At 40.7% G+C, this 27,827-nt stretch overlaps 3 protein-coding genes across 3 annotated transcripts; 1 reads left to right on the plus strand and 2 right to left on the minus strand.

Moving 5' to 3' along the window:
• Nucleotides 1–71: 71 nt before the first annotated feature.
• On the minus strand, nt 72–16,842 carry LOC145502822 (sodium/mannose cotransporter SLC5A10-like). Its single transcript, XM_081482214.1, has 15 exons — nt 16,345–16,842; nt 14,277–14,357; nt 13,943–14,047; nt 8,698–8,757; nt 8,236–8,340; nt 7,831–7,936; nt 6,957–7,037; nt 6,270–6,326; nt 6,019–6,206; nt 4,985–5,202; nt 4,159–4,303; nt 3,465–3,552; nt 2,742–2,990; nt 2,236–2,430; nt 72–1,117 (listed from the first exon to the last, which is right to left on the minus strand). Exons 1-15 carry the CDS (start codon nt 16,435–16,437, stop codon nt 924–926), a joined length of 1,965 nt encoding a protein of 654 aa, XP_081338340.1. The 5' UTR covers nt 16,438–16,842; the 3' UTR covers nt 72–923.
• Nucleotides 16,843–18,389: 1,547 nt separating this feature from the next.
• Nucleotides 18,390–20,270, plus strand: LOC145503179 (uncharacterized). Its single transcript, XM_081482639.1, has one exon. It carries the CDS (start codon nt 18,414–18,416, stop codon nt 19,767–19,769), a length of 1,356 nt encoding a protein of 451 aa, XP_081338765.1. The 5' UTR covers nt 18,390–18,413; the 3' UTR covers nt 19,770–20,270.
• Nucleotides 20,271–22,812: 2,542 nt separating this feature from the next.
• LOC145503009 (protein rolling stone-like) lies at nt 22,813–26,704 on the minus strand. The gene is made up of 2 exons (XM_081482431.1): nt 26,434–26,704; nt 22,813–23,577 (listed from the first exon to the last, which is right to left on the minus strand). The coding sequence occupies exons 1-2, from the start codon at nt 26,506–26,508 to the stop codon at nt 22,831–22,833; spliced, it is 822 nt and encodes a 273-aa protein (XP_081338557.1). The 5' UTR covers nt 26,509–26,704; the 3' UTR covers nt 22,813–22,830.
• Between the last annotated feature and the right edge of the window lie 1,123 nt (nt 26,705–27,827).

The following is a 27,827-nucleotide window of genomic DNA, read 5'->3' on the forward strand; positions in this document are numbered from 1 at the left end:
AAGCCATGTAAAGTAGATTATTTTATTGGTTATAGATTATCGAACCGGTGTACACGGGACTACCCCATTTATCTATTGGAAGACCTTAATTAAGTGTCATGTAATTAAGGGAGTGACAAATAATGTAGTTTTTACGTGAACGAGTAATTAAAGTTGAATACAACAAGAGTGCTCCCTGTGCTTTGATTTGTGTATCAAAGATTCTATGTAGATCTTGTGACCCACTGTTCTGACAGTTTGCATATTGTGGCGACACCACCCAAAGGTTTGACGAACATATATTAGACAAGCACCAGAGAGAATAAGATAAGTCTGTGTAGACTGCGAGCAGTCTCTTTCCCTGGAAAATCCGCGGGGAAGAACACAAAACAAGTAAGCGACGTGTGAGGCGGACTGGGAGCGTGCGCTACCAGCGGCTCGCGGCATCGCCGCTCGCACGTCACGCTCACACGCTTACTTGTTTTGCGTCCTTTAAGTCTGTACAGAATAAGGATAGTCCAGGTAAACCTGGGAACATTAACAAAGGAACGACCAAGCTTGAAAAGCTGATACCCTAACATCTCTGAAGTGCGCTAAATTTGCCTGATAATTCCGAGTTACATGTACTGCAAATCTAGTCTTAAACTAACTCCGCGCGAAGGTCTAATTAAGCTAGCTGTATAAAAGGTTTCATTCTAGAAAGCGACTAGTTGTATTTAAGTGTCCCTTAAAGGAGCTCAGTCACGGTATTTACCCTTCAGTTGAAGGAAATGTGTAGCACAGTAATTTACTGAGATGGCAAAACACCGAAGAGATAATAATAAACCATAAAGGAACAAGGATGGCAAAGATTGACACGGATTACAAACGACGAACTTGAAAAATTTAGGCTAAACTTTTCAAGATGCACAAACCATGACGTAGCTCCTTTAAGTTCTTGTCTTCTACGCGAATCTTATCCACAGTCCAATCAGAGATATGATCAACACTACAGTCATTATTCGTAAAAGCCATTTCAACCAGGGCTCTTCAACTGGGAACTGAACTACAGGTAGGAATACCCTCTCTGTTTTTTCCTCGGGGTGAAACACTGCCATAGAAGCAGATGGTGTATCAGGCAGATTGGATTCAGTCTGGCCTGCATAAGAAGAAAGTGAAAATAGAATCATCACCTGGAAAATGACCTAGGACCATGTCATTCTCGTCCCCAGAGCCTCCGGTTCTTTTGGTCACATGGTCGGCGACATTTTGAGACGAGCAGCACTGGGGAAGAGAATGGGACCTTGTCAGCCCCCTACGCAAGCGCTCTTTGGGCTCGTCACGCAATCATCCTCACCGTGACGAGGCTAAAGAACGTCTGCGTTGGAGGATAACTATGGTGTAACGTCCTAGTTGTCTCTAGTCCAGTTCTGACCCTCTGTCTGTCACGCAACGCTGCGCCTCCGGAGAAAGTAGCGTTGCGTGACAAAGAGCCAGAATTGGACTACGGTTGTCTTGCTGCTTAATTACACTCTTGTTAATAAGATAAGAATATCATTTATAAGAATATGGAGGTTCAAATTTGCGAAATTTTTAAGGATATTTTAAGAATTATAACCTGAGGCTGAGATTTTGAAAAGAATATACAGTGTTACAATTGTGTTTGTTGAAAATTTGTAAATAAAGTACAATTATGTTTTTAGCTGTACCGTATAAAATTTTTGTTTCCTCCAAACGGTAATACTGGCCAAAAAGCAACAAACTCAGCACTAGCCCTATGTTCGACGCTAACAACATTTCTGCAAGAAGTTATGTGTGTCGTATCAGGCTTTAATGCCTGCATAGTTAGTAGAGCAGACTAACTATGATGCCTGCAAGCTGGCTCCAAAATTACTTTAACACCATCCAGACACCAAACTCCAGTTATTAACTTATACCATAACATATTTTTGAGTTATTGCCTCTGTGTCAAAGGGAGTCTTGTGCGCGACCACTTATTCGAAAACTGCACGACCGATTTCGCCTGCATGTTCATTTATGTAAATCAAACTCATTTTCATGCGGAAAGTTTTGCGTCAGGATTCGTTTCGAAACAGAAGCACAAAGCAATGGAAATGGCATTTTTTTTTCTTACTTTTCCATTTGGTGTACCTATTTTTGGAAGTACCCCAGGAATTAAGTAAAATCGTTGCTTCTCAATTGTCCCTCATGGAAGTCCATAAGTAATGGTTATGGACTTTTGGTAAAGGGAATATTCGTTCAATATTCCGTCCTTACCCTTTATCTGTATTTCCCTGTTTTCGGTTTTCTCATCGTTTTCTTTCTCGACGTTCTCGCCAATGGCTCCATGTGAGATAGGAGGGTCATTAATGGTGGGCCAAGTCAAGCCACCGAGCTCGTCTCGTGGAATTTCTTTGGTAAAGAAGCTAACCACTACCATTGTCAGTACACTGATGATGAACAGAATATTGGCTGAAATATAAAGAAAAATAGCGTTAATACAGTTTTATTTGTTGACATTATACGGGCTCGATGCCGGCTCGGTGTCATATGTGAGTTGAGTTTGTTGTTGGTTCTCGCCTCAGCTCCGAGTGTTTTGCGCCGGCTTCTCCGGTTTTCCTCCCTCCACAAAACCAACATCCGCTCCAAATTCCAGTTCGACCAGGATTGAGAACCCGCATGAAAACCGGCTAAGGCTGATGATTTCTTAACAGCAAAGTTTCTGCACGGGTTAGCTTTAAGATTTTTCAATTCAGTTTTAAGGATTTTCGAAGATTACTTACAATAATACATAAAATGAAGCTTGGCTAACCCTGGCCGTGTATCCTCCTCGCCGCAATGTGGCCTTGTGTACACATTCTCCACAATGAACTTGACAATTCCCATACTAAACCCGACCAAGAGTCCAGCTACCGCTCCATATTCCGTGAGTCCAGTCCACAGGATTCCCAAGAGGAACATCGACGAGATCGACGGTGCCAGGTACGACTGGATATTCTGGAGATACACAAACAGCTGGCTTCCAGCAAAACCTGCAAAACAGGTTTTAAGCAGGTCACATTTACGATCTCAAGTTACGGTGATTGATAGTGGTTTACAGCACTTGAGTTTCGATAGATCAAAATTACCACAGCTGCAACAGTTGATGCTTTAAAAATACTATCAAACGTATACCTTGTAAATGAAAGGGAAGCTATACTCATATTTTTGACACACCAGGCTACCATACCAACAGTTTAACCTGTCAAAAATACCTTTAATTTGTAGCTTATAAATTTATAGCTTAAAAATGGGCTCGACTTACATTTTTATCATTGAATAAAGATCAGCCAGTTTAGTCAAGATACAACATTTCGTTAGGATTAGAGATTGGGATCCACCTTAATTTAAATGTTTGGAATTTCAGGATAGTTAAGACTTAAAACTGTTTCATGAATGAATGATGTTGAAATCCCAAACAAGTTGGCGAGATGGTTTAACGACATGGTTTAACGCTGAGGACTTACCTTTAACGACAGGTAGCCACAACAAACTGATACAAACAAGAATAGCAACGACTATTCGACCCACTATAATTCGTTCTCTATCCCGGGCCTGTTTTGGAGAGAACAGAATGATGAAAATGAGAAAAAAACCAAATCTGGTCTACTAGTGATTCGATACTGAGGCTATGTTCACACTTGGTGCCCCGAGCCCGCTGCCCGCGTACGATCAGTCTCGCTGGCAATAATGTGAACACACCTTTTTTCCAAGTACTCACACAAGAATTCGGGCACAGTGTCCGTGTCTGAATAAAAGGTCTTCACCTTGTGCTGGGCACTAAATGTTACTTGGGTACTTGGAGTACCAGCATCTGAACGCAACACTTTTTTTGTGCCGGTGTTCAGACACCAATGTACGGACACCAAGTGGGAACGCAGCCTGGAGCTGATTAAAGTTACTCCAGGATTCAAATTTGGCCAAGGTGGTCTTGTTGATACCCGTGGATTTAATGATCTTGATTAAAAGGAAAACTGATTATTTACTTTATTTGATATCTATCGTTCCAACAACAATAATACCTTCTCCCGAATCGAAGCCAGTATCCGTGAAACAAAACTAATCTGTTATTACCTGGGTTGATGTTCACCAGTCAGACAAAACTGGTATATAAACCTTTTTCAAGGGGTTCACCAGTCAGTAAATCTGGTATATATTTACCTGAGGTCTTAGTCGAAGCCATACATCAACAGTGAATATGGTGGCACTGCTATTAAATGCTGAAGACAGAGACGACATGACCGCAGCCATCATAACTGCCATCATCAAGCCAACCATGCCAGTAGGCAGGATGTTCAACACCAGTCTGCGGCCAAATGTATAATAAAGATTTAACGCGTGCTGTGAGTTTTGGCGAAGCCGTATTAAATGAGGCATTAGCATTAGACATCGGTGTAACTTATCGTAAATTGTATTCAGTTGACTTATTTCACTGAGTTAAAAAATCAATATAGAACCACCCGCAAACATTAGAGAACGTTTGGGAGAATTAGGAATTGTATGTGAATAAAGTGAGAATTGAGGATCTATAAGGAGGCTTTGACTGATACTGGTGAAACTGAAAATGACGAGGTATTTATCCAACAACTGACACAATGAGATGTGAGCTACAAAATAAACGAGTAGCTGTAAAACGGGCTGACATTTTCACTGAAAGTCGAGATATCTTCCAAAATTTAACTGATAGCTGACATTCCAGCATCCCCAAGGATCCAGGACCTCATGAATTCTTGACTAGCTAGCTGTGTTTATTTTGCTTTTGGCTATTTTGCTTCTTGTTTAACATATTTCGATGGTCTAGCTGGGATACGATTGGTCATGATGAACCGCTAAGTTCTCTCGTTGGAAAATTATCAAAATAGCTTTGGACCCTTGAGATTTTTGAGCGCGATATTCATGCAACTGCAACTGGGTATTTTTAGCCCTCACCCCCTCAAGATTTGGACAGGCCATACAAGGTTAGCTAAAATCGAAAATGAGGACTTACTTAGGATACGCATTGTTGGTGCAGCCCCATTTATTATCACAGGCAAGCTTACAACTCTCAGGGTCCGGACAGGCAATAGAGTTAGGGAAGAGAACTCGGCTGATCATGCTTGGCATCACCATAACAAACATGGGAAGGATTTTCAGAAATCCCGCAAATATTGTCCCAGCTCTGGCTTGAATGTGGTTCTTAGCTCCCAGGGCGCGCTGGACAAGAACCTAAAATTTAAATCAAATGATGCTAGTAAAATAACCTTTCATATGAAACTTGTTAGCTACTGACACATAAGCTTAAAAAAAGCCCAAATTTTCAATTTCAGTCGAAACCCCGTATGTTGAATTTTCAAGAGAAACGAAAAATAGTTCGAGATGGCTGAGGTTCGAGACAATTAATAATAGAGTGGCTCAAGAAACATATCCAAGAAAAAATCCAATTTGGGGTCGAGATATAGAGGTATTCGGGATAACCGAAGTACGTTCAACTGTTCTCTTAATTTTCCTAATGTTAACGAGTCATCCTTGTCCACTTTTGTCTTACAGTGATCTGTGCAGTTTTTCTACGCTTGTTCACCTCTTGCAGAAAGTTGCCCTCAATTTGGTGGTAATTTTGTGCATCGATGAAATGTCTTGATAGTGACATAGCTCTCTTGAAATATAGCTCCTTTTGATAACAGCGACAATTTATATTTCCGCCTAAGGCAAGCCAGTTTACTATTCAAAAAAGTTGCAACTATTAACAATTCATGGCAATGAAGTAGATCAGAAATACACGATAAACAACCCTGAGATTTCCGTTAAAAATACTACTACTGTGACAACGATACACCTTATTCAATCACTGAATGACAATAAACTCGAACCCCCTTTATAAACAGAAGCATATGAACTTTTAGGGTTTCCGTTCTGTACGCTGCACCGCGAGCCCAAAACATTTACTTCCATTTCCATACTGATTCAAACTTATAGGGTGCGAGCATCGCAATTCAGTACTCAGTATACTCAGTAAATAAAATTAGATTTTTTTTCACATTTTACCTGGTCAGTGCAAAAGTACCACACAGATGTAATGAACAGAGACGTCCACAATCCCAACCAGGGGTAGTCTGGGTCGTCCAGTGGTCGCACCAGGTTACCCCAATAAGGAGTTAACTTGAAGCAGCTATCAGCAGTTTGGTTGCTGCTGTGATTCGAAGCTGTGGATGTCACGGTGCTTAAAGCAGCAGCTACTGTCGTGAAATTGCTGGCTACCGTTGTTGGTGCAACAGTGGTGGTTGTAATGGATTGACCGATAGCAGAACCATATTTCTCCCACAGACCATCCATTCCACCAACTTTCGAAAAGCCTTGGTGAAAAGAAAGTTTATTTAGGGACCGCAACTGGAATGCTAACTAAAAACTGAAAGTTTTGGGTTCTTGTCCGTCCCATTTTTTTAGATTTCATTGTTTGTTAACTACCGTTCTGGAAAAAGTATAAAACACAATATTTGTTTACTCCGTCCTGAGGAACTGACCAATAGAAACGTGTTGGTTACGTAATTCATGCATAGTATATGAACGCAAAACAACAGTTTGTGCACGGTCGTGGACCTTCCAACATAAGTCTTGGCATCTTTGTTTGCTCCTTTGATGTTTGCCGGGTTTCATAACCAGTCCCCTCTATTAACTATGGAAAAAGCAAAGACTCTGTCGCTTCTCAGAGATTTAAACGTACAGATAGAATGCCTTCTATAAAATGATGTGAGTTGTCAAGCTCATAAAAAGTACAAACAAATGAGAAAATTTGACCCACATACCGGAATCAAGTTTCTTCAGGAATGCCCAAATGTGAAATCCTTTATGGATGGATATGGGAAGAGAATGTCCACTTCTCAAAGTGCCCATGCCTGAGGCATGACGTCTGCCACTTAGAGAACGCAGACTATCCTGAAAAGGCGCCTTTTTGTTATTTCGACGTTATTGAACTACCTACGCACTCATTATAGCGACAACAATGGCACCAATGATCATTATGGTACACTGCAGCACGTCGGTGAAGAATACAGCCGTTAAACCACCTGCAAGGGAAAAAGGAAAGAATTTTGATCAGCACGAGGCTTACCTGACCGTCTTATACTAATGCTTGGTGAAGTCAAGAGAAAATTAAGGTAAGTACCTTGAACACTTAACTTGATCTCCTCTTGGTGAAGTACAAAGTTCAGTGGACTTGGGTCTCTAAACTAAAGTACTATTATTCACAGTATCATCAACCATAACAGAGGCATTCGAACTGTAGTAGGAATTTTTGCTTTTAATTTATTTTGTGTCTTTTAGCCAGAGTAAACATACACGTCTTTTTAAGCCCTCGATTATTTATCCCTAACTCTCGGAAAAACGTCTGATCTTCGACCCGAAAAATGCCATTCTGCTAACTAAGCTCTAAAGAGACATCTGCGGTGCTTTGATTGGCTGCACTGATAGTCGGTTTTGAATTTTCGCGCGAAAGTAAAAACCAATCAGAGACTACGCCGATCTCCGCAGAGCTATATTATGGAATGTTCATGTCGCGTCGCCGAGCTCTTCCTCATATTGGGAATTCAAGTCGGAGTGGGCCCTTTGTAGGTAACGGTCACATGGTACAAAATCCCCCAAAATGGAGAGAAAGCCACGGACTGGGACATTCGAAGGAAACAAAAGTAAAGTTTGAATGGTCGAGGTCGCTTTGCTTTGAATGTCCCGTTTCGCAGCGTGCTCTCCATGCGACATGAGTGCATTCCATGTGATCATCGGCTGCAAAGGGCCCATTAAGGGTGCCGACGTGACAGAGGCTTCTGTTAACTACAAGCTGTATCCCTGTAGAGTTATAATTACCCAAGACAGTGTAGACAGCTGTGATGGCCAAAATACAAGCAGCAGAGAGATAAACATTCCAACCAACAGCTTCATACAGAAACACACTGCCGGCATAGATATCGACCTGTAATAGAGAAATGAAGAACATTTATCTACCTTTCGACGTCATAAAATGAAAGAACTGATAATAATCGATTATCCAGGTGATATATATTTCTGCTGTCGTTACTTTGCGTTTCCAAGGAAAGCCTTGGCTTACATATCTACTTTGCCTTATATTCGATTCCCCCGACAAAGTTGTTGTGACTGGCGTGTATTACACGCAAGAGCTCAAGACGAAATGGAGTCGTCAACTTCATTTTGTGTTCGGGTTCATACAAGTTGTTTAGATACTGCATTCGAATTTAGGTGGATATCACTTACAGAAATTTTGGTGAGGACATACGAGATAAGAGCCACTGCTGTCAAACATGTTCGAATCTTTGTGCTGTGGAATCTTTTCAGCAAGTATTCAGGCGTCGTGTACACCTAAAGGAATCAAAATAGTCAATTATTTATTTAGTTATGATAATGATACTGAAAAATACAAAATCTAATCATGTAACTGGCACTGTTAGCAGACGAACTCTTAAGATTACTACAGTCGAATCTCTATTGAATGGCCACCTTCCCACAACGGCTGACGTCTCTATAGTGGCCACATATTTTCGTTCCAGGTGGGAGATTTACTCTTATTTTAACCTTTCAACAATGACCAGCCTCTCCAAAATGGTTAGCAAACTCTCTTCAGTGAAGGAAATCTGTAGAATCTTTTATACGCGCAGTACAATAATCTGTCATTGCCACTGTACAATGTCCTACAGAAACATTCGACAGCAAACTTACCCTGGATTTGAGGTAAATTGGCACAAAAACCCATCCAAGAAGGAGTAAGATAAAAGGTGCCTGCAAAGTATTGAAAGGTAATATATTAGTGGACTCTTTTTATCGACCCTTAGTCGTGTATTCAAGTTTTGGCTCTTTGAAGCATTTCTTTTATAATTTATTGCTTATAAATGTGGTCTTTACATTTTGCTTCTCATCTAGAAGTCCCTTACGTTATATACCTCTACTACTCACTAGTTTTGTACCTCCGTGATTCGTGGTCTCTTCTCCGTGGTTTGGCTTTAAAATTAAATGTATACTTCCAATGGACTCTTAATTTTATACTTCTACCTCGTCTTTTTTATTTTCCACTATAATTGAATAATTGTCACTACTCATACAGAGCAACTTGTTTGATCTCCTCATGGACTGTATATTCTTGGCCCACGTTATTTATTGCTGTGACCAGTTGTCTATTTTAAATTATAATTCGTGAGGCGATATGATTATAACATTTTCCTCGAGGTAGCAATTGACACAAGTTGGTGAAACATACTAGCAAAAGTATGGCTCGGTGACATAACAACACAAGTTGACTAGGCTTGCTCAACACAACAACTTTATTCTCTAAGCATCTTGGGTAATACAACAGCTTAACACAACTTCCGGTTACGAATATATTACACTGCTTTCCCCCAGATTTTCAGGATGCACTTATACTCAAGACATAGTGATAACCTACAGTTACAGGTTAAGTTTAACAACTGGTTTTCTAATCCTTTGAGATCTTCGCAAAACTGTAGGTGGACTACTTACAACTAAAGGAGATACAACAGTATCCTCGTTTTCAGGCAGATCTACATGTGGTTCAGAAGTACTATCGAGAGGATTCACATTATCATCATTTATTTTCTGACCACTTGATTCAGGCACCACGACATCTGGCTCACTGACATCATCTGGTACATTATCATGTGCTCTTATCATGTGATCAGTGTGCACATATCTGGTTTTGTGTCCTGTCCTAACTACATAGGTTCTGGGCCCACAAACTTTAATTATAGTGCCTGGAATCCACTCATCAGTCTTAGAATTGGCCCTCGAGTTTCGTACCCGCACCCTGTCATTTCTTACAAAGGATCTTTCCCTCTTACATTTCAAATCCTTATACATTTTCTGTTTCTCTTGCTTATTCTCTACAACTTGTGCCAGATTAGGCTTAATCAGACTTAATCTTGTTCTTAGGCAACGCTTCACCATCAACTCAGCGGGGGTCACACCGGTTGTACTGTGAGGGGTTGTGCGATACCGAAATAGAAAATTAGCAAGTCTGTGCTTCATAGAGATGCCCTTTTTACCCTCAAGCACCTGTTTAACTAAAGCATCCTTAACAACTCTCACAGACCTCTCCGCTGCCCCATTAGATTGAGGGTGATAGGGTGGAACCAACGTGTGCTTGATGCCGTTTTTGCGCATGAATTCGGTAAATTCAATGGACGTAAACTGTGGTCCGTTGTCAGACACCACCTCTTCAGGTAAACCATGAGTAGCAAAAATTAAACGGAGCTCATCAATAGTCCGTTCAGTAGTTGTAGAGCTCATATGTTTCACTTCAATCCACTTTGAGTGGCTATCGATTACTACAAGGAAGTAATCATTACCCTTCTGACAGAAATCAATATGGATCCGTTGAAATGGTCTAGTTGGCCACTTCCATGGGATCAGGGGTGCACTGGGTGGGGCATTTCTAACATTTTGGCATACTGTACATACTCTCACTGCTTCCTCGATTTCCTGATCCATTTTTGGCCACCACATGCATGTACGAGCAATTGCTTTCATACCACATATACCAGGGTGTTCCCAATGCAACTGCCCCAGCATTTTGGCTCTAAAGATTGGTGGAATAATCACCCTAGAGCCCCAAAGGACACAGTCCTGTTCACAGGACAGCTCATTTCTTCTATTATGATAGGGTTTGAGGGTCTCATCAGGACACCCTTCTGGCCAACCTGACATCACAAATTGATGTACCTTACCAAGTACAGGATCTACAAGGGTTGCCTTTCCGATATCTTCTGCAGTGATTGGAAAATCATCATCAATTACCCTCACACTGTAGACCACACCCTCACTTCCCACTGTGGAGTCCTCATGTGGTAGCCTTGAGAGAGCATCACAGTTGGCATGGTCTTCAGATCTTTTGTATTCAATCTCATAGTCATACGCCGAAAGTACTAGAGCCCACCTCTGCATTCGAGCTGCTGCTAGTGTGGGGATAGCGGATTTTGGATTGAAAATTGCCAATAATGGTTTGTGATCAGTGATCAGGGTAAATTTACGCCCATACAAAAACTGGTGAAATTTTTTTACACCAAAAACAATTGATAATGCTTCACGCTCAATTTGTGCATAGTTCTTTTCACTTGAACTCAGTGTCCGAGAGGCATAGGCTATTGGCCTCTCCTGGCCATCATCCATCACATGGCTAATAACTGCTCCAATTCCATAGCTGGACGCATCACAAGCAAGTCTCAGTTCACGGTCCCCATCATAATGCACCAACAGTGCATCACTGGTGAGACCTTGTTTACAAGCGTCGTATGCTTGCTGACACTCTTTTGTCCATGTCCACTGGACACCCTTTTTGAGGAGCTCATGTAATGGTGCTAGTGTGGTTGCTAAACCTGGAAGAAATGAGTGATAGTACTGGACCATGCCCAAAAAAGATCTCAACTCACTGACGTTTTGTGGTACTGGTGCCCTTTTTACGGCAGCCACTTTTTCCTCAACTGGATGCAAACCTTCAGCATCTATCTTCAAACCCAAATAGACAACTTCCCTCTTCAGAAATTCACACTTTGCCATCTTCAAATGCAGGTTATATTTATGCAACCTCTCCAATACCTCAGCCAGGATTTTGATATTCTCCTGCCAACTGACACCACCAATAAGAATGTCATCCTGCTTACACACACATTTTTCTACTCCTTGCAAAATCATATCCATTTTAGCTTGGAATATTTTAGGTGCTGATTTAACCCCATATGGTAATTTGGTGTAGGAATAGAGTCCCTTGTGTGTGCTAATTGTCAGGTACTCACGACTTGCTTTATCAACACTTAGCTGAGCATATGCATGCGACAAATCAAGTTTGCTGAAAAATTTTGATCCCGAGAGGGCAGCATACAAGTCCTGTTGGGTGGGAAGGGGATACTGCTCATCTTCAACAGCTGAGTTGATGGTTACTTTGTAGTCCCCACAAATTCTAACCGATTTGTCAGCCTTTGGCACAACTACTATTGGGCTTGCCCAGTCTGATCTGTCAGTTTTAACGATTACCCCATTTTTCTCTAACTTATCCAACTCCTTTTCGACTTCATCTTTTAGTGCATATGGAACTCTACGTGGCTTAATAAATATGGGCTTTGCACCGTCTTTCATGGTGATGTGTGCTTCCAACCCTTTCATGCCCTCATAGCTATCTTTGAACAACTCACTGTGTTTAACTAGTAATCCATCAAGTTGACTTTTGGCACTTTCCAACTCGGATCTTGTTAAACTAAATATTTCACCCCACTCAAGCCTTATCTGGTTTAACCAATTTCTTCCCAGCAAAGTAGGCTTCTTCTCATAATCAGCTACAATAATTGGCAATGTATATTCATGGCCCTTGTACACTACATCACACAGCATTTCACCACACACTGTAAGGGTTTCACCCGTATAGGTTTTCAATTCAACTTTTGACGGACGAAGTGGAAAATTACTGAATTTCTGAGAATGTGTGCTCTTACTCATTATTGAGTAATCAGCTGCAGTGTCTACTTCCATTGCACATGGTGAACCATTTATGGTCATTTCTACAGTATAACTTTTGTTGGTAGGATTATCTGTACCAACTGCATACATGGAATAAATACCTAACTCATCATTATCATCACAACCTTCTGTGTTTGATTCTAAGACACTATGAACAGTACCTTTAGCTCCTGGTTGTTTTGTTTTCATGCCAGACTCAACATCTTTACTGCGACAAACTGATGCAAGGTGACCTACTTTGCTACATTTGTAGCATTTTGCTGACTTAAATTTACACTTAGGTGCAGCATGCTTACCACCACACCGGTAACATGAGGGTTCCTTAGTGTTTACAGTTTCCAGTTTATTTACTATGCCTTGGCTGTCATCACTTGCACTGACAGGACGGAATTCTTGGGTGTTCTTCTCTGCCATTTCCATTGACTTTGCAATCTGGCACGCTTTCTCAAAAGAAAGATCCTCGGTGTTCAAAAGTTTATTCTGTATTTTGGGATTGTTCAATCCGCACACAAAACGGTCTCTCAGAGCTCGGTTGAGAAACTCTCCATAGTTACAATGAATCGATAACTTCTTCAAGGCCACAATAAAGTCACTGATGGATTCGTCTTGTTTTTGATAGCGAGTTCCAAAATGAAAACTCTCTGCTATCTCCAATGGCGCTGGATTGTAATGTTTCTCCAATGCTTTGACAATGTCCGCAAAAGGAGTGTCTTTTGGTTTCACTGGTGCCAGCAGATTGCTCAGGGTAGAATATGCTTCGGGTCCAATCTCAGTCAGAAAGATAGCACGTTTTCTATTTGCAACTGCGAGATTGGCTTCCTCTTTACCCTCGCCTGTTTCTTCTATGATATTATTTGCCATGAAGAACATTTCCATTCTTTCCACATAGGAACGAAAAGTCTCTCGCTCAGGGCTGAACTCGCCGACACGACCAAACAATCCAATTCCCGCCATTTTGATAGCACGTGCTCAAACTTTGATCAAGTTGCCTCGGTCGAAAACAAACCTTTTTCCTCACACAGAGAAAATCAAAACTTCACTGGATTTCTCATGCGTCTTCGTGCATGTAGAGGATCCCATCCTCGTCGCCAAAATGAAACATACTAGCAAAAGTATGGCTCGGTGACATAACAACACAAGTTGACTAGGCTTGCTCAACACAACAACTTTATTCTCTAAGCATCTTGGGTAATACAACAGCTTAACACAACTTCCGGTTACGAATATATTACAGTTGGTAGGCTCGGAATTGAAAAAAACTTGCGACAAAGGTTCTTTTTGGAGAGCTTCTTTATTCCCGTACCACCAGCCAGAAAAGTAACTTTCCGCTATAGTTATTTACCGGGCTAGTACTGCGACTTCATATCACTCCATGATAACAGAGACACTTGAATTAGCAATAATGCTTTTCTGTTCACGTAAGGCCCTATTGGATTTGTCTCACCTGCCACTCATAGGATCCTACACCAATCCCTGTAGCAGCTCCTGACCCAGCCAACCCAATAAAGTGCTCACTGCCGATGTTGCTCACAAACAAACTGGGTCCAACCTTCAAAAGGTAAGGCGAAACATACTGGCGCCTTAATTTGATGACTCGTTCAAATAGATTTATACAGTATAAGATCTGAGAACCTTTTGTAAGCTGCATGGCCATAATCATGACATCAGATCACTGAGATTGCTCAGCCTCTAATCGGCGATCAATTGCATTTCTTAGCTGATCGTAAACATGTAAAGGCGCTGCTTGGAGATGAAACATTTACAAAGGTCAAACTTACCGCCCACCACATCATAGATCTTCCAGCTAAGAAAAACGTTTCTGCGGTCTGGGCCTTTCCTTTCTGCTGTCTGAACTTGGTCTGGAAAAGATTTCATTCACAGACAAACAGTCACTTACACGATCGAACATTTATTATCCCGGTCCAATCATTCACTTGGGAGGCCAGACTAAACGCTGATATAACCTTGTAAAACGGGAATGTAGACACAGAAAATCTTTGCTAAAACTAGCGTCATCTACGCTGTGATTACGGGCTCCCATTTCAGATACTGTTCTTTCCTTTTTGCTGATTTTCTGATTATTATTATTATCATTATTATTATTATATTTATTGATTGATTTTTTTCATTTATGCAATCATCGAGAAAACACAATTTAGGCGAGTAAGCCATATCGTGTTCACAGTCCACCAAGGTGGCTATAGAGGGATGTTAGAGAGAGTCAGGATTCTCCGTTAGTCAGTCAAAATTTGGTCATTTCTCAGCTACCAGTTAAAACGTTTTGCCAAATTTTTCAGCTGTGAGAATTTAACAAATCTCAGTTAAAATTAAAGCTAGTCGCTTGTGCTTTGACATTCTTCATAAAATCTCATGAATTCTGCCGAAATATTCGCTAGATTGTCTGCATTCGTCAAAAGGTCAAAAATTATCTTCGCAGCTCTTCACCAGGTAGGAAGGCAAGGGTCATCTTCGTCTACAAAACCGTAAAAACGACGGATCATGCTCAATTTTTCTGTCGTTCCGATTTGTCAACTATGGGTCACGTCTTTACACAAAAGCAACGAAACGCGTGTGTGGCATTTGCTGTTCACGTGTCGAGGATCAATGAAATCATCGGGAACTTTAAAATTAAAATTCAACCAATTTTTCGTGAAACATTTTGCTCATAAGCTACCCATCTAAAATCTATAATACCCACAAATTACTTCTCGGACGCTGAGATTGGGCTTTCTTTGTTTAAACTTTGAATAAAGTGAAAAGTGTCCATTTACATTGCCTCTAAGTTACAGCATCTCACACCAGAACTCAAATCTGCTAAGGAAGACTGGTGTAGCCGAGTGGTTCGGGCGCTGGGCTTGAAATTCGCAGGTCGCGGGTTCAAGTCCCGCTCGAGACCTTAGTTCAACTCCTCGGTTACGTTTGTTAAAAGCCAGCTTGTCTGCTTCCAGCCAGTTGAGATCATGTTAAGTCGTATTGTGTTCAATCATTTGAAATATTTGTTTCGTTCACTTTAGGTGCATGGCATACCTGTGAACTAGCTAGATGAAGTTAAGCGTGTTACTGCTATAAACATGATTTCATTCTAACAGTTCACGTTATTTCGATGCTTCTCTGAGTACCTCTGAGTTGTCGGTTAGAACTCTAAGCACTTCTCAGCTGACACGCCGTACAGACCCTCACTTTAATCTCAGTTATTATTGAAACAGGGTCGAGTGACAGTTTGCCAACTTAAACAAACATTCTATTTGTACTTATGGAAAGGTCAGTTGCATGCAGTTGTACTTTAAAAACCAGCTAGGCTTTGATAAAGACGCCTGTATTGAAAGCCAGCGAAGGAGAACTGTTATTAATTTTTTAGTTCAAGTTCTAAAGCTCCTTCGCTTAACATTTCGAAATATCAGGCAAGGTATTGCTAAGCTGGTTTAAAGGACAGGAATTTCTATAAATCTGAAAAGTTGTAATCTTTGTGCTATTAACTTACAAAGCAGAAAAAGTTAAGTTCGAAAATTCATTAGATTAATTAGAACAGCGTCGTTGCTGAGAATAAATATCCAGTCAGCTAAAATCGTTTACTTAGTTGCAATTTTATCAGATAGCCGCTGCAACGAAGCAGCAGACATGCATGAGACCGGCTAAGAATTCATTAAGACCTTGTTAAAATATCTCTGCATTGCTCAGGTCTTGGATCGGACGTCTCTAGCAATCTCTAAACCTCAGGTGTAAAATATCGTCTAGAACCTCTAGAACAAATAAAGAGGCTCTGTTCTGGGGTACGGTAGCTGGTTGAACTTCCATTTAACAGTACAGTAACATTTACAAACACAAGGGGCTGTTGACTGTACATACCCAGAGGCCAACAAGAATGCAGGCAACGAAGTAGAAGGCTATTATAACCCAATCCACGGGTTGTAAAGGTTTTCTGTCTTCTTCGAACACCATGTTTGACTCTTGATCGCTTCAGCTTGCAATTAATGTTTAATATTTCCAAAAAAAGGCGAGGCACCACTGAATAGGTGGAACAGTCTGCTTTAAACCCTTGAAAAATGTTTGACTTACACGTCTGACACAATAGAAAAAGATTGCGTGACAAAAAAATACTCAGTTGTACTATTTCATAAAAATAAATTCTTGAGCTGAACTGTGACACGTGGTAACGCACGTGAGCCCGCCTCGGGATCTGGGACCGAAAAAAATCGCAAGCTTCTCTCATTGGGGAACTAATATTTAAGACGTTTTCTTCGATTCTGAAAGCAAATTTTAAACTTGGCATTGATTCCTGTTGTTGTTTTGTTTTGGATTGTTTGTTTGTTTGTTTGTTTGTTTGTTTGTTTTGTCGTCATTGCTATTTGGAAAAAGAAATCGTGAGCTTAGCACTATTCTTTCATCTAGATTTCATCCTCAATCTTAAAATGCCATAAGGGGCTTGCAGCTCAAAGACGATTAAGATAATTTACGAGTGTTTTGAAGATTTTTAAGATTTTTATGAAGAAAGAGAAAGAGATCTAGGCTTAATGGAGAACACAAACAAATATAAATTTGAAATAAATTTTCTTCCATAGACCGTGCATAGTCTCCTCAGCGTATAGTGGAGAAAAATCTCATATATGGCTTTTCTTCACTTTTCCTGCATTATTTTCCCCACAACTTAAGTTTAAACTGAAGAAAAGACCTGAAACTCCGATCCCACTCCAAAGATATTATGTTATTTGCTAATTTATTTTCACCTTCAAAGTCCTGCAAACTAGTAATTATCATACTGGTTGCGTCACAAACATTTACATTAACAGTTTAGTCCGAGCTGGGATTTCATAAATAATTACTGTCAAACGAATATTCTCTAATTGAAGATTTTTCTGTATTCCTTTACTTTGTTGCTTTAAAATTCGGAGGAGACTGTAGAGTGATCTTCCAAGAAGATTTAAATCGTTTCTTTTTAATGATCGATGCTTGCTAAATTTGCGTTTTCAGCAGGCTTAATTTAGCCGAGAAAATTGTCTACTTAGTTCTTCAGCAGCTAAAAGTCGTAGTCACCGTAAAGTGCTCAATGTCTTATTTTCAGATTTCCGTGCTGTATCGTCCCTCTACCTTTTCTTTTTAAAGTCAGTGCGAAAATTTGCGTTTTTCCGACTGTCGGCTTAATCCGGAAAAACTTACTTGTCTATTTAGCTCTTTAGCAGCTGAAATTCACAGTCACCTTAAATTTCTCGATGTCTTTTCTGATTGTCGTGTTATATCGTCCCTTGACCTGTCAATATGTTTCAACCCTCGTTAAAATCGAGGCATCAGTTTAGCCAATACATAAAGCACTTTAGTTTTTATTGATTATGACTAAAATCATTCATGTTCTTTCTAGTTATCATTTCATTTTGATTCCAACCACTGGTGTTAGTGATCATAAACAGGGCATAAATTTATATCATGAATATCTGGAAGGAGGTTAGGAAATAAAAGTAAACGCAGGCGGCACTTTTTGACAAGTTTTAAAAGAATAAATTGTTATAAAGTCTTCACTGACGCGCATTTGGTAGGAATTGTCTTTTTGTTCAAGTTTATGTAAAAGATGCTTTCTTAAAAAACCTGAAATATTTAATTTCTACTATTGATATTTCGCATAATGTCGTGCTAAAAATAAAGAAGCTTTTAAAAAAGCTGGTTAGACAACAAAAGAGACTTGCACATGTACAAACAAGCTCTTGTCACCTTTAAGTCTTCACGACAATCAGGAAAATTCGTCCCCTTTGTGACACCCATGCAATGAATAAATTGCCCTTTTGTTTCCATGGCGACACCAGCAGCTGATGGTTTTCATTTTTTTCAAAATCTAGACAACAATTACTTCTTTGTTTTGGACATCAGGGTGCTTGTTTTAAAGGATTTCAAGCACGGACTTTCCGCTCGATTCAGATGTTTGGAAAATGGATAGCCCGTGTTTCGATCTAGGCTCGTTGAGCTCAAGTCCGTTTCTTTATCGGGAAGGCGAAGATTTCCTTGGGCAGACAGTCAACACTTTTTTCGATGAAGATATTAGCTTCGATTTTGTTGACACTTTTGAAGCAGGTTTTTCGATAGCTGGGAGAACTGATGAAGTGTCGGCGACAGCGACTCATAAGAAAGATCAGTATTTAATGAGCGAGAGTCCGGTACTTTTAACTTCACCGCGAAGACACGAGAGTAAATTGGAAAAAGAGTTAAATACCACCGACGGCGCTGAAACGTTTTTTGTCAGCAGAAGCGAGCACGTGAAGGTGTCGCAAAGGGAAAACAGTGCTTCGCAACAAACCTCATTTTCTGAAAACAAAAATACTTGTACAAATGAAGTTGACCCAAGCGCTGAGAAAGTGCTCTCAAGAACTGTGTCCAAAAATGCGGAAGAACTAACACAAAACGCCACAAGACAAGAAGCGACGGAAACTGACAACACGCTATCAAGAAGTCACGATAAAGATGCTGTTGAAACTGGCAGCCAAAGCGAGCAGATTGCAAACATTACAACGCCGGCTGCTTCGCGCGAAGATCTCGGAAATAATTTCCAGCAAAATATTAATATTTATGGAAGTGTACCTGAAAAAACAACATTCGACAATTTCAAGCTATTATCGCTTGAGGAACATACTACCTGCGACAAGGAGCGGGACTATGCAATTAAGAACCGAGAAAGCATCAGGGTTACGGATCTCAAGAAAGCGGAAAATAACCCTTCTTTTGGGTTGAAAAATTCTGCTTTTAAACGTTGTGTCGTTCCGAAGACGTTTTATTCTCCATTTTGGACGCCAGAGAAAAGTACAGCGAGACAGGATAAATCTTTGGAGGACGGTTTTATTAATGCGCGACGCAATGTGGACATTTTGTACTGCTGCCATTGCAAATCCCAAAAGCGCGGTGCCAAGAATATAAAAATTTCAATGAAGCCCGCACAGAGTACATTAACCACAAGTCATAAAGACAGTAACAGGTATATCGATTTTCTAAAACGCAATTCTGTCGTAAGGTCGCAAGAAAACCACCAACGAGCTTATAACAAAACTATTAGTGGAGGGATATCAAGACACGGGCAGGAGGCAAACAGAAATGATAAATGGATCTCTTTGCCAGCAATTGACACATCATTTAGACCAGCTCGTCAGAAAGCTTTGAGCAACAGAGACATTGGTGCGCTTTACTCCAGAACGCTTTCGGTTGCTCCTATAGATGGCTTGATAAATAAGTATAAAGGAAGACATTTCGATTTCGTCGAGCAACAGAAAAGATACCAGCTTAAACGTTTTAAATAGATATCTGTTCGCGTATGCATTACATTTCCAGCAATTAGCACCTCATCGGCAACCGCAGATTAGCAAACGGCTTTACCACAAAGCAATTGGTGCATATTACTGTACAGTTTTCGTTGTCTCAGCCAGAAGAAGGCAGTACCTTTCGGCAGAGTTGGGGCCGCTTTCAAAGAGATTTGTTTGTACAGATTGTTTAAAAGCACGGAATCACTAGTGGAATCGTCGAAAAGTTTTAATTTGCTGACTACGTAATGAAGTCGGTTGCTTCATTGATTTTCAAAATGTGTAATCCTTCGCCATTGAATGCATTAAAGCTATGAAACAAAGCTTCCCTTTTTGTATTTTAAATGCAGCTTATTATAAAATCAATGTATTACCATTTTTCACTTCCTGATTTTAATCTCAAAATAAAGCCATTAAAAATCATTCCAGAATATATTCTTTATCCTGTGACCTCATCTCGCAGCTAAATAAAATATAGATTGCGTTTGCGAACGCTTTATTGGTCAAAAGCTACCTTTTACAAGAGACAAAGAAGACTGTGATATTATTCAGTAGAGTGCGTTAATTCAAAATCATGAAGTACAAAAAGGCAAAGTCACGAATTACACTGACACTTGCTTTGGCTTGCGTTTTTGCACTTCGTTCGTGTTCCCAAATTATGATTGGGTCTTATGCTTCGTCTAGAAATCTTTAATGTTATCTGTTCGCAGAAAATTACGTGCCGTGGATAGACGCAAGTAAAATCATTTCTCCCTTTAAAGAAACAAGTTCTTCGCTAATACACTCAGAGCTCTGCTAAATAATGAAACACCTGCCGATGCGTAATATAGTTTATTTATTTCCCCTGTCACCTTTTCAACTTAATTTTAAATTGATTTCTGTGCCGGCTCACATCATCAGCAAGAAACGCAATTAAAATGTTCGGACCTGGCTAAACTAGGAAACATTGTCACGGAGGCAAATGTCTCCAAATTTAATTTAGTCGCGGGGGAAACATACGTAGGGGAAACAAATTTTGCTGCTCGGAAACAGGAAACTGTTTTTACCTCGGGTTAAAAGCATTTTTTGGTTCCCGGACACAAATTTTGCTTCCGAAAGATATGTTTTCCGGTTTAGCCACCATGAAAGCAATGTTAACTAGATTCCAATGTTGTTTACTACAAGTGCTTCCCAGCAACGGCGAGCGTACAAAAATGGCAGGCCACGAAGTCGAAGTAGAAGAGCCGCGAGAAGTTCATGGGTCAAGGGGGAGACGGAAAGGAATTGGCAGGACGAAGAGATGAAGTCACTTATTACCTTAAATGAGGACAGAGCCTGTTTGCGGGATGTAACATGAATACGAACAGAAAAGGATGTGGCTTACTGTCAAATCGATGTCAAGATGTCAAATATGGTATCACAAGGGACGATTACAAAAGCAAAGTAAACTGAATTCCAGACTTGCTCGGGAGTCAGTTTATTGTAATGCGCACCCTTGACTCTTTGTTTTCCGTAACAATGTTTCGTCGTTCAGCCACCGGGACAGCAAAAAATTTTGTTTGCTTCCCGCTAATTTAGCCACCCTGGAAACATAACAAAAGACAATGCTTCCACAACAACGTTTCCTAGTTTAGCCAGGCCTTGAATCAGCTTAAGGAATTTAAGGACGTTAAATTATTTCTTTTTTTGACTCAAGTGGTCGTTACTTAGCTCTTATTAACCGAGCAGGAGATCTTTATGGGAGAATCTTGACCGAGATCAAGATTCTCCCGTACAGACCGACTTAGCTCGGTTAATAAGATGTTTGTTATATGGCAAAGAAGAAAACTTTAATTCGTTTAATGTAACTGGTTTGTACTAGCTGACATTTTCCTTGCGAGGGGCGATGAGCTTAACTTAAACCTGCCGAAATTTGCTCGTCCTCTCTACTTTTTTTTTGTCATCAGGCTTTTTGGCACTTCCATAAATAATTGAGAAGAAAATAAAAGAAAATGGTGAATATTTTTGTATTTTAGTTTGCTACTTTTTCAACGCAAAATGAAACCGGTCTAGATGTCGGTCTAGATGGGAAAATCTGGACCGCGGTCAATATCGATTTCAGCCAATCAAATTCGTGAATTCGGTAGTTCCCAGTCCATGTGAGAGACAGCCATATAATAATGTAAAATACTAGTTTCACAGAAAAAAATTGCCTCAACGTGCTTGAGATGGTTAAAGGCCCTTCTTACTGGATTTTATACAGGAACGAAGTGCCGTCCTACAAATGAATAAACTGTGCTAAACTAAATGAAGAAAATTTAGCGGACTACTACCTCCTGATATCATGATAGATAGTTTATTAAGTTTCAAACCTTCAAGTGACCTTAAAGTACAAGACTGAATTATGTGAAAACTTTCCAAATAGATACTTAGATTAATTAAGAACAGGCTGTACATAATAAGCTACACATAATTCATCAAGAATAAATATAAAACTATATCCCACAGGATTCCAATTGACTATCATCTTATTTACAATGGATATATATCAAACAGCTCTTCATTCTGTTCGTTTTAAATAAAGGTAATTGAAATTTATGGAACTTATGAAAGTTACCGCCAGCATCACTGCGAATGGTGCACACTCTTTATTACAAACCTGCAGCAGGTAAACATTCAGAATTATTAAAAAACACCCTTTTATTAAAACCTGAATACATCCCATGAGTTTTTCGACCCTGTAGCATGGCTAGACAGCCTTAATATAGTTCATACAAATCGTAGAAAACACTATTCCAGTGATGTCGTTACTTGTTGTTTCCAAAATAGCTTGTCAACGCATTTTCATGCTATCTGATCCAGACGTGCTAAGGACTTTTGTCGTGGATTGTAGGTCAGATCGGGTCTGGTGATGTGCTGGGATACCATGTAATGCGACTTCACATCACGTCATTTCACGTCATTTCACGTCATGTCACGTTATGTCACGCCATGTCACGTTATGTCACGTCATGTCACGTCATGTCACGTCATGTCACGTCTTGTCATGTCATGTCATGGCTTCTGGTCATGTCCACCTTGCGTCATTTCAGGCAGTGTCAGTTCATGCTTTATACTTCCTGTAAAGATGATCTCGTAACTTGGTGATGCCAAATAAGATCAGATGCAAAATAGGCAAAACCACGAGGAGGAAAACAACTAACAGGCCTCCAATGGTCGGGTCGAAGTCGCTGTAGTTTAGAGCTTCATATATGAAAGGTTCCCCTTGTATATTGGTGCCATCAAGGAGCCAATAAATGACGGAGAAGACGATGTAAATGACAAGGTACAGAAGCGGATAAATGGAATGGTAGAGACGGATTGGGATGGAGCTCAGGCACGTGTCAATCACCATGAAGACAGAATTTAGCGCGTGCTTAGTGATATTATTTGCATCGATAGGGTCATCGCCTACCAACACGGTCCAGTAACCCGCGGTTATCCATACCCCTGCAGTTGCAGAGATGACGTAGAGAAACCACAGCAACTTGTGGTGAAACCGAAGGGCGTCTTTCTCGCGGGATTCTTCGCGTTCCACTGCGCCGTAGTCGTTGCCGTCAACGTGCCCCATTTCCATCTCCACTACTTGATCCCCTGGAGTGGTCTGCGTGGGACTCCTCAGGTCTTTATAAAGGGAAATGCAAGACAGCGTTGTTGCATAGACAAAGTAGATGTTTAATATGGTGAACGTCCAGTTGGTTAAGAATATGAACAGCTTCGCTCCGAACTTGTGGATGTTGTAAATCAGCCATGCGAAGTTGTAAGCGGTGATGATCAAGCGAATCACAACAAAAACCGGCAGGGACAGCCACTGAAAAAGAAAGAAACGGGTCAGTACCGGGTCAGTAACCACTTTACGCCTTGTTAAGGCTTGGTGCCCAAGCACTGCTGCCGGCCTGAGCACCGGCACAAAATAGCGTTGCGTACACTGGGTACTCCAGAGACCAAAGTACCATTTAATTTAGTGCCCGGGCACAAGGTCGAGGCCTTGTACCCGAGCGCGGACACTATGCCCGAATTCTGGTGTGAGTACCTGGAAAGAAGGGTGTGTAAACGGTAATTAGTGCCGAACGAGAATTGTACTCTGGCACCGTGCCTGGGCACCAATGGTAAACATAGCCTTAGTTACTTCTAGGTTTCTTAGCCCTTTTGCCAATCACTACTTTTGGAAAGTTGCAACTTTCACAGGGTGCCGGTGGGGAATTGAGCTGAGAGGGAGGGATCAGTAAAGTGGCTAAAAAGCCTACAATACCTAGACCAATTTAGCTAATAAACCACAAGACTTCCTGCGCCATGGAGAATCATCGATCTTTGCTTTAATTATCTATGAACCGGAAATAAGACGGATAGATTGTTGAACTGAACGGCGATTTATATCAATACGTTGTAGTGTACAAAACCAGTGGCGGATCCAGACCTTGAGCTAGGGGGGGGGGGGGTGGCGGTATCCAGACCTTGAGCTAAGGGGGGGGGAGCGTTTTTTTTGTTTTGCTTGCCCTACCGGCTTTTCTTCCTTCTGCGAATCTTTTTTACCCAAAATAAGGGGGGCGGGCCCCCCGTCCCCCTCCCCTAGATCCGTCACTGAAAACCGAGGGGGCTGCGGATATTGATTGTACGTGGACGGGTACACACTGTGCCTGTCGTGAATTGCAGTAACGTTGTGAGATGAAACTTATCTGTAATAAAATTAATTGCGATGATAGTTGTCGTGAATTATGTTTTCAGTCGTGAATATTTTAAGAACAGTTTTAGCGTTTTGCAATAACGCAACTATCGTAAATTGCAATAAACCATCGTCACAAGTTGTGTAAAACTCCGTGGTTATTGTCGTAAGTTGTGATGACACCTGTCGTGTATGTGAAATGTATGCACGGGTATATTTTAAAAGAACTTTACAGTCGGTGTCACAATTTGGAATGGCCCCCACTAGAGCAGTTTTCAAGAAAGTGTCGTGCATAAAGCCAAAACTATATTAATCACATTGACCTATCACGAAGGACACATACATTCCAGTGAACCAATCTAAAGTCAAAGCAAACATGTGTAAGCGACACAAAGCGTGGGAAAACGTGAGCGAGTGAGATTGGTTTTGGTTCAGTAGTTACTTTTTCTACGATTGAGTGAGTTAAAATAAAAATACTACACGTGCAACAACTCGCTTTTATCCAAATTTGTGGAAGTTTGTTTCTTTCGAAAGTTTTCACACTACCAGCTGCTCAAACAACGAGGAAAAGACGTCAGCTTTGATCAGCTTTGGGTACCGCACGAAATTTCTGGAATGATAGGTTTTCAGGGTTTTCTAGGTCGCCATGGAAGCCAGCCACGGGGAGGCAATTTAAAATGCAAGGAATGCACCCCGGAAAATGATGGGTACTCAAGTGAAATAGAGGCTAAACAAAATATAGGCATTCTGCCTATGCTTTTCCTAGTTTCTGTGCCATTAGGCCACTAGCGATACTTCTACACCCCCTGGAGGGTATGCTAGCCCAATGCATCCCTTGAACCTCGGCATTGAATTCACCGGTATTCTACTGTGTACACCTTAGCCGGGCTCAGAGTTCAAAGAGTAGATGGCGCTATCCACCGGCCAAACCACTATCCAGTGGATTGTGTAACTTATTTTGTTAACACCTTTTTTCACTGGATCAGAATCCGTTCGATAGCGTTATCCACACGGCTGCTTGAACAACTGGGTCCTTCGTCCGGTGTATGATAGTTGGTGACTGCAGGCTGCAGAATTTTAATTTCAACTAATATCTTATTCCATTTCCATTAACGTCAGCTAGCCGTTAACAGACTACGCTGAGTGACATTTAGGTTAACCGGAGCGCTATTTAGGTCTGGATGTAGTATGCAGTCTGTATGTCTGCAAATGTTATACACTGGTGCCTCTCTGTAGAGAGGCACCGGTGTATAACATTTGCTGACATGTATAACTGAGTGTCAACTGTTTTTCCCAAAAACCGCAACACTAGAATCGAATTAATCGCAGTCCGGCGCTCTAACCTTCAAGCCATCCGTGTCTTCAGTTAGTTAAGGTAAAAATGATGTGAATTTAAACGATAGCCTGAATCTTCCACCATTTGATCAATCCCTACAAGCGAAAATCTTCGTAAAGCTAGCCAGGAGCAAGTACAGCGCTAGTAACATTTATCAGTTCACTAGCGATTTACGTACCCTCATTAAAATATTGGTGGTTATCAAGAGCACGCAAGCGGATATGACTTTTGAATGCTTTACGCGATGCTTTTCTTTGGGTGTTTTCTTTATTGTCATTTTAGGTATAATTTTTGAGGTTGAAAGTATTAGCTAGTATTGAAGATAGTCTCTGAGGCGCTTTCGTTATAAGCCGCACAAATTTAAACAGCGGTCAACACCTTTTCAAACCATTTTTAGCCTAAACAGGAAAGGTCGGTAAACTATGTTTGCCATAGCCGTAAGCTACGTGAGCAAATGTCAAAAGGAGACAACTGATTTAGAAACGTGTCTACTGACTTCGGTTGAAAATGAGGCACTTTTAGGAAAGGTCGTCTTCATTCACAAGGTTCCTAGTCCCTTACCACATCACTGACCTTCGTGTGTCGCTTATTCACAGCCGTCATATATTATCAAGTTGTTCAGACGTTTTACACATCTCAGTTAAACATACACCTATAACGTGACTTACCCTAGAGTCGATAAAATCACGGCGGACTGGATGCCAGAAGTTGAAATTTCTCAGGCGAAATTCTTCCTTACACATTTTAGGATCTGTAGCTTGTCGATCGCTTGAGGCTTCGAATATATAATGAGCGTGTTTTTGAGTATTACTGAGCTCGATGGCAACGTTTACATTCAGACATCAGTTGATTTGCGTAGCTGCAGAGATATGAATATTTACCACGTTTACATGGCTTTTATCATTTTTCACACGGGCGTCAAAGTTAAGTCAACCGGAAATGACGGCCTTGTCATATGACGTTCAAACATTTAGTGACGTCTTTATTGCTCTAGTTGTTTTCAAAGGATTAATAACAAGTGCGAAAACGATTCCGTGTAGAATAAGAAAAGTTTTTCTCACTCTGCAGAGTCTATATGCTACTAGTGCGGTAAATTTCGCCTGCAACACAGGCTGGGTACAGCAGGTGTATTTACCAGAATACATGGATATCGATTATCCTCTACTACGAGTACAGGGTAATATAATTTAAGCACCCTAAAGGCCTTGCCGTTAGCGAAAACAGGAACTGGTGACACAATAAAAGCAATAGTATTGGCGGACGGGAATACATGATCTGCACGATACAGGAAAAAAACAAACAAACAATTATTGTAAGTTACAATGTAAGTGACGTCGTGACCATTAGTAAGCAGTTATCCCCAAGGTAGGATATCAACTACAATCCCGGACAAAAATGTTGGGATACCAAGCGAGGTCTTCCCTCCCTCCACTTACAATGTCGAAAATCGGTTATTTTTCCCTTTTCGTTGAAAAAAGAGTGACATTTTCCAGCATTAATTAGGGGGAATGGGGAAAACGTGATCCAGCTCAAGTATTCAAGCTCTATGTTTGTCTAGGATCTTAGACATCCACGCAAAAGCCACCCACTCTCTTCAACCGGACGGCTGTGTACAAGCTACAACATATTGATCAGTGACTGCTGCGTCAAAGTGGAATTTCTACGATGATTCTTAACAACCTTATAGGAGCTACGTCACCGTTTGCGCATCTTGCAAAGTTAAGGCTAAATTTTCAAGTTTGTCGGCTTGAAAATGCGTGTCAATCTTCTCCATCCTTAATCCTTGTTCCTTCAGGGATCATTATCTCTTTGGTGTTTTTCTATCTTTGTAAACTACGTACTATTTTCAGTTTTCCTTCAATTTAAAGGTAATTTTGTACGTGGCTGAAATAACTCAAAATGCAATAACTGAGTTCTGTTAAGTGTCTTTGTATTCTTAGGGTCTCGCTGTAAGGACCTGTAAGGGTAGCCGCGTAGTTTTTCTTTAAGATATAACTCAACTCATGAGAGGCTAGCTGGGCTTACATGGTTTGAATTTTCTAGGGCGTCATAGAATCAGCAA

This window comes from Orbicella franksi, chromosome 11 (assembly GCF_964199315.1).
Source record: "Orbicella franksi chromosome 11, jaOrbFran1.1, whole genome shotgun sequence".
Taxonomy (NCBI): Eukaryota; Metazoa; Cnidaria; class Anthozoa; order Scleractinia; family Merulinidae; genus Orbicella; species Orbicella franksi.

What these genes read in the sequence shown, in the direction of transcription:
- LOC145503179 (XM_081482639.1), top strand. Translation starts at nt 18,414, where the DNA reads ATGGATAGCCCGTGTTTCGATCTAGGCTCGTTGAGCTCAAGTCCGTTT.
- LOC145503009 (XM_081482431.1), bottom strand. Translation starts at nt 26,508, where the DNA reads ATGTGTAAGGAAGAATTTCGCCTGAGAAATTTCAACTTCTGGCATCCA. An exon ending in GTGATTTTATCGACTCTAGG is followed by an intron (nt 23,578 to 26,433) that starts GTAAGTCACGTT and finishes TTTCTTTTTCAG; the next exon opens with TGGCTGTCCCTGCCGGTTTT.
- LOC145502822 (XM_081482214.1), bottom strand. Translation starts at nt 16,437, where the DNA reads ATGGTGTTCGAAGAAGACAGAAAACCTTTACAACCCGTGGATTGGGTT. An exon ending in GAAATATGGTTCTGCTATCG is followed by an intron (nt 6,207 to 6,269) that starts GTCAATCCATTA and finishes TCACGACAGTAG; the next exon opens with CTGCTGCTTTAAGCACCGTG. An exon ending in GGTACTTTTGCACTGACCAG is followed by an intron (nt 5,203 to 6,018) that starts GTAAAATGTGAA and finishes TTTAAATTTTAG; the next exon opens with GTTCTTGTCCAGCGCGCCCT.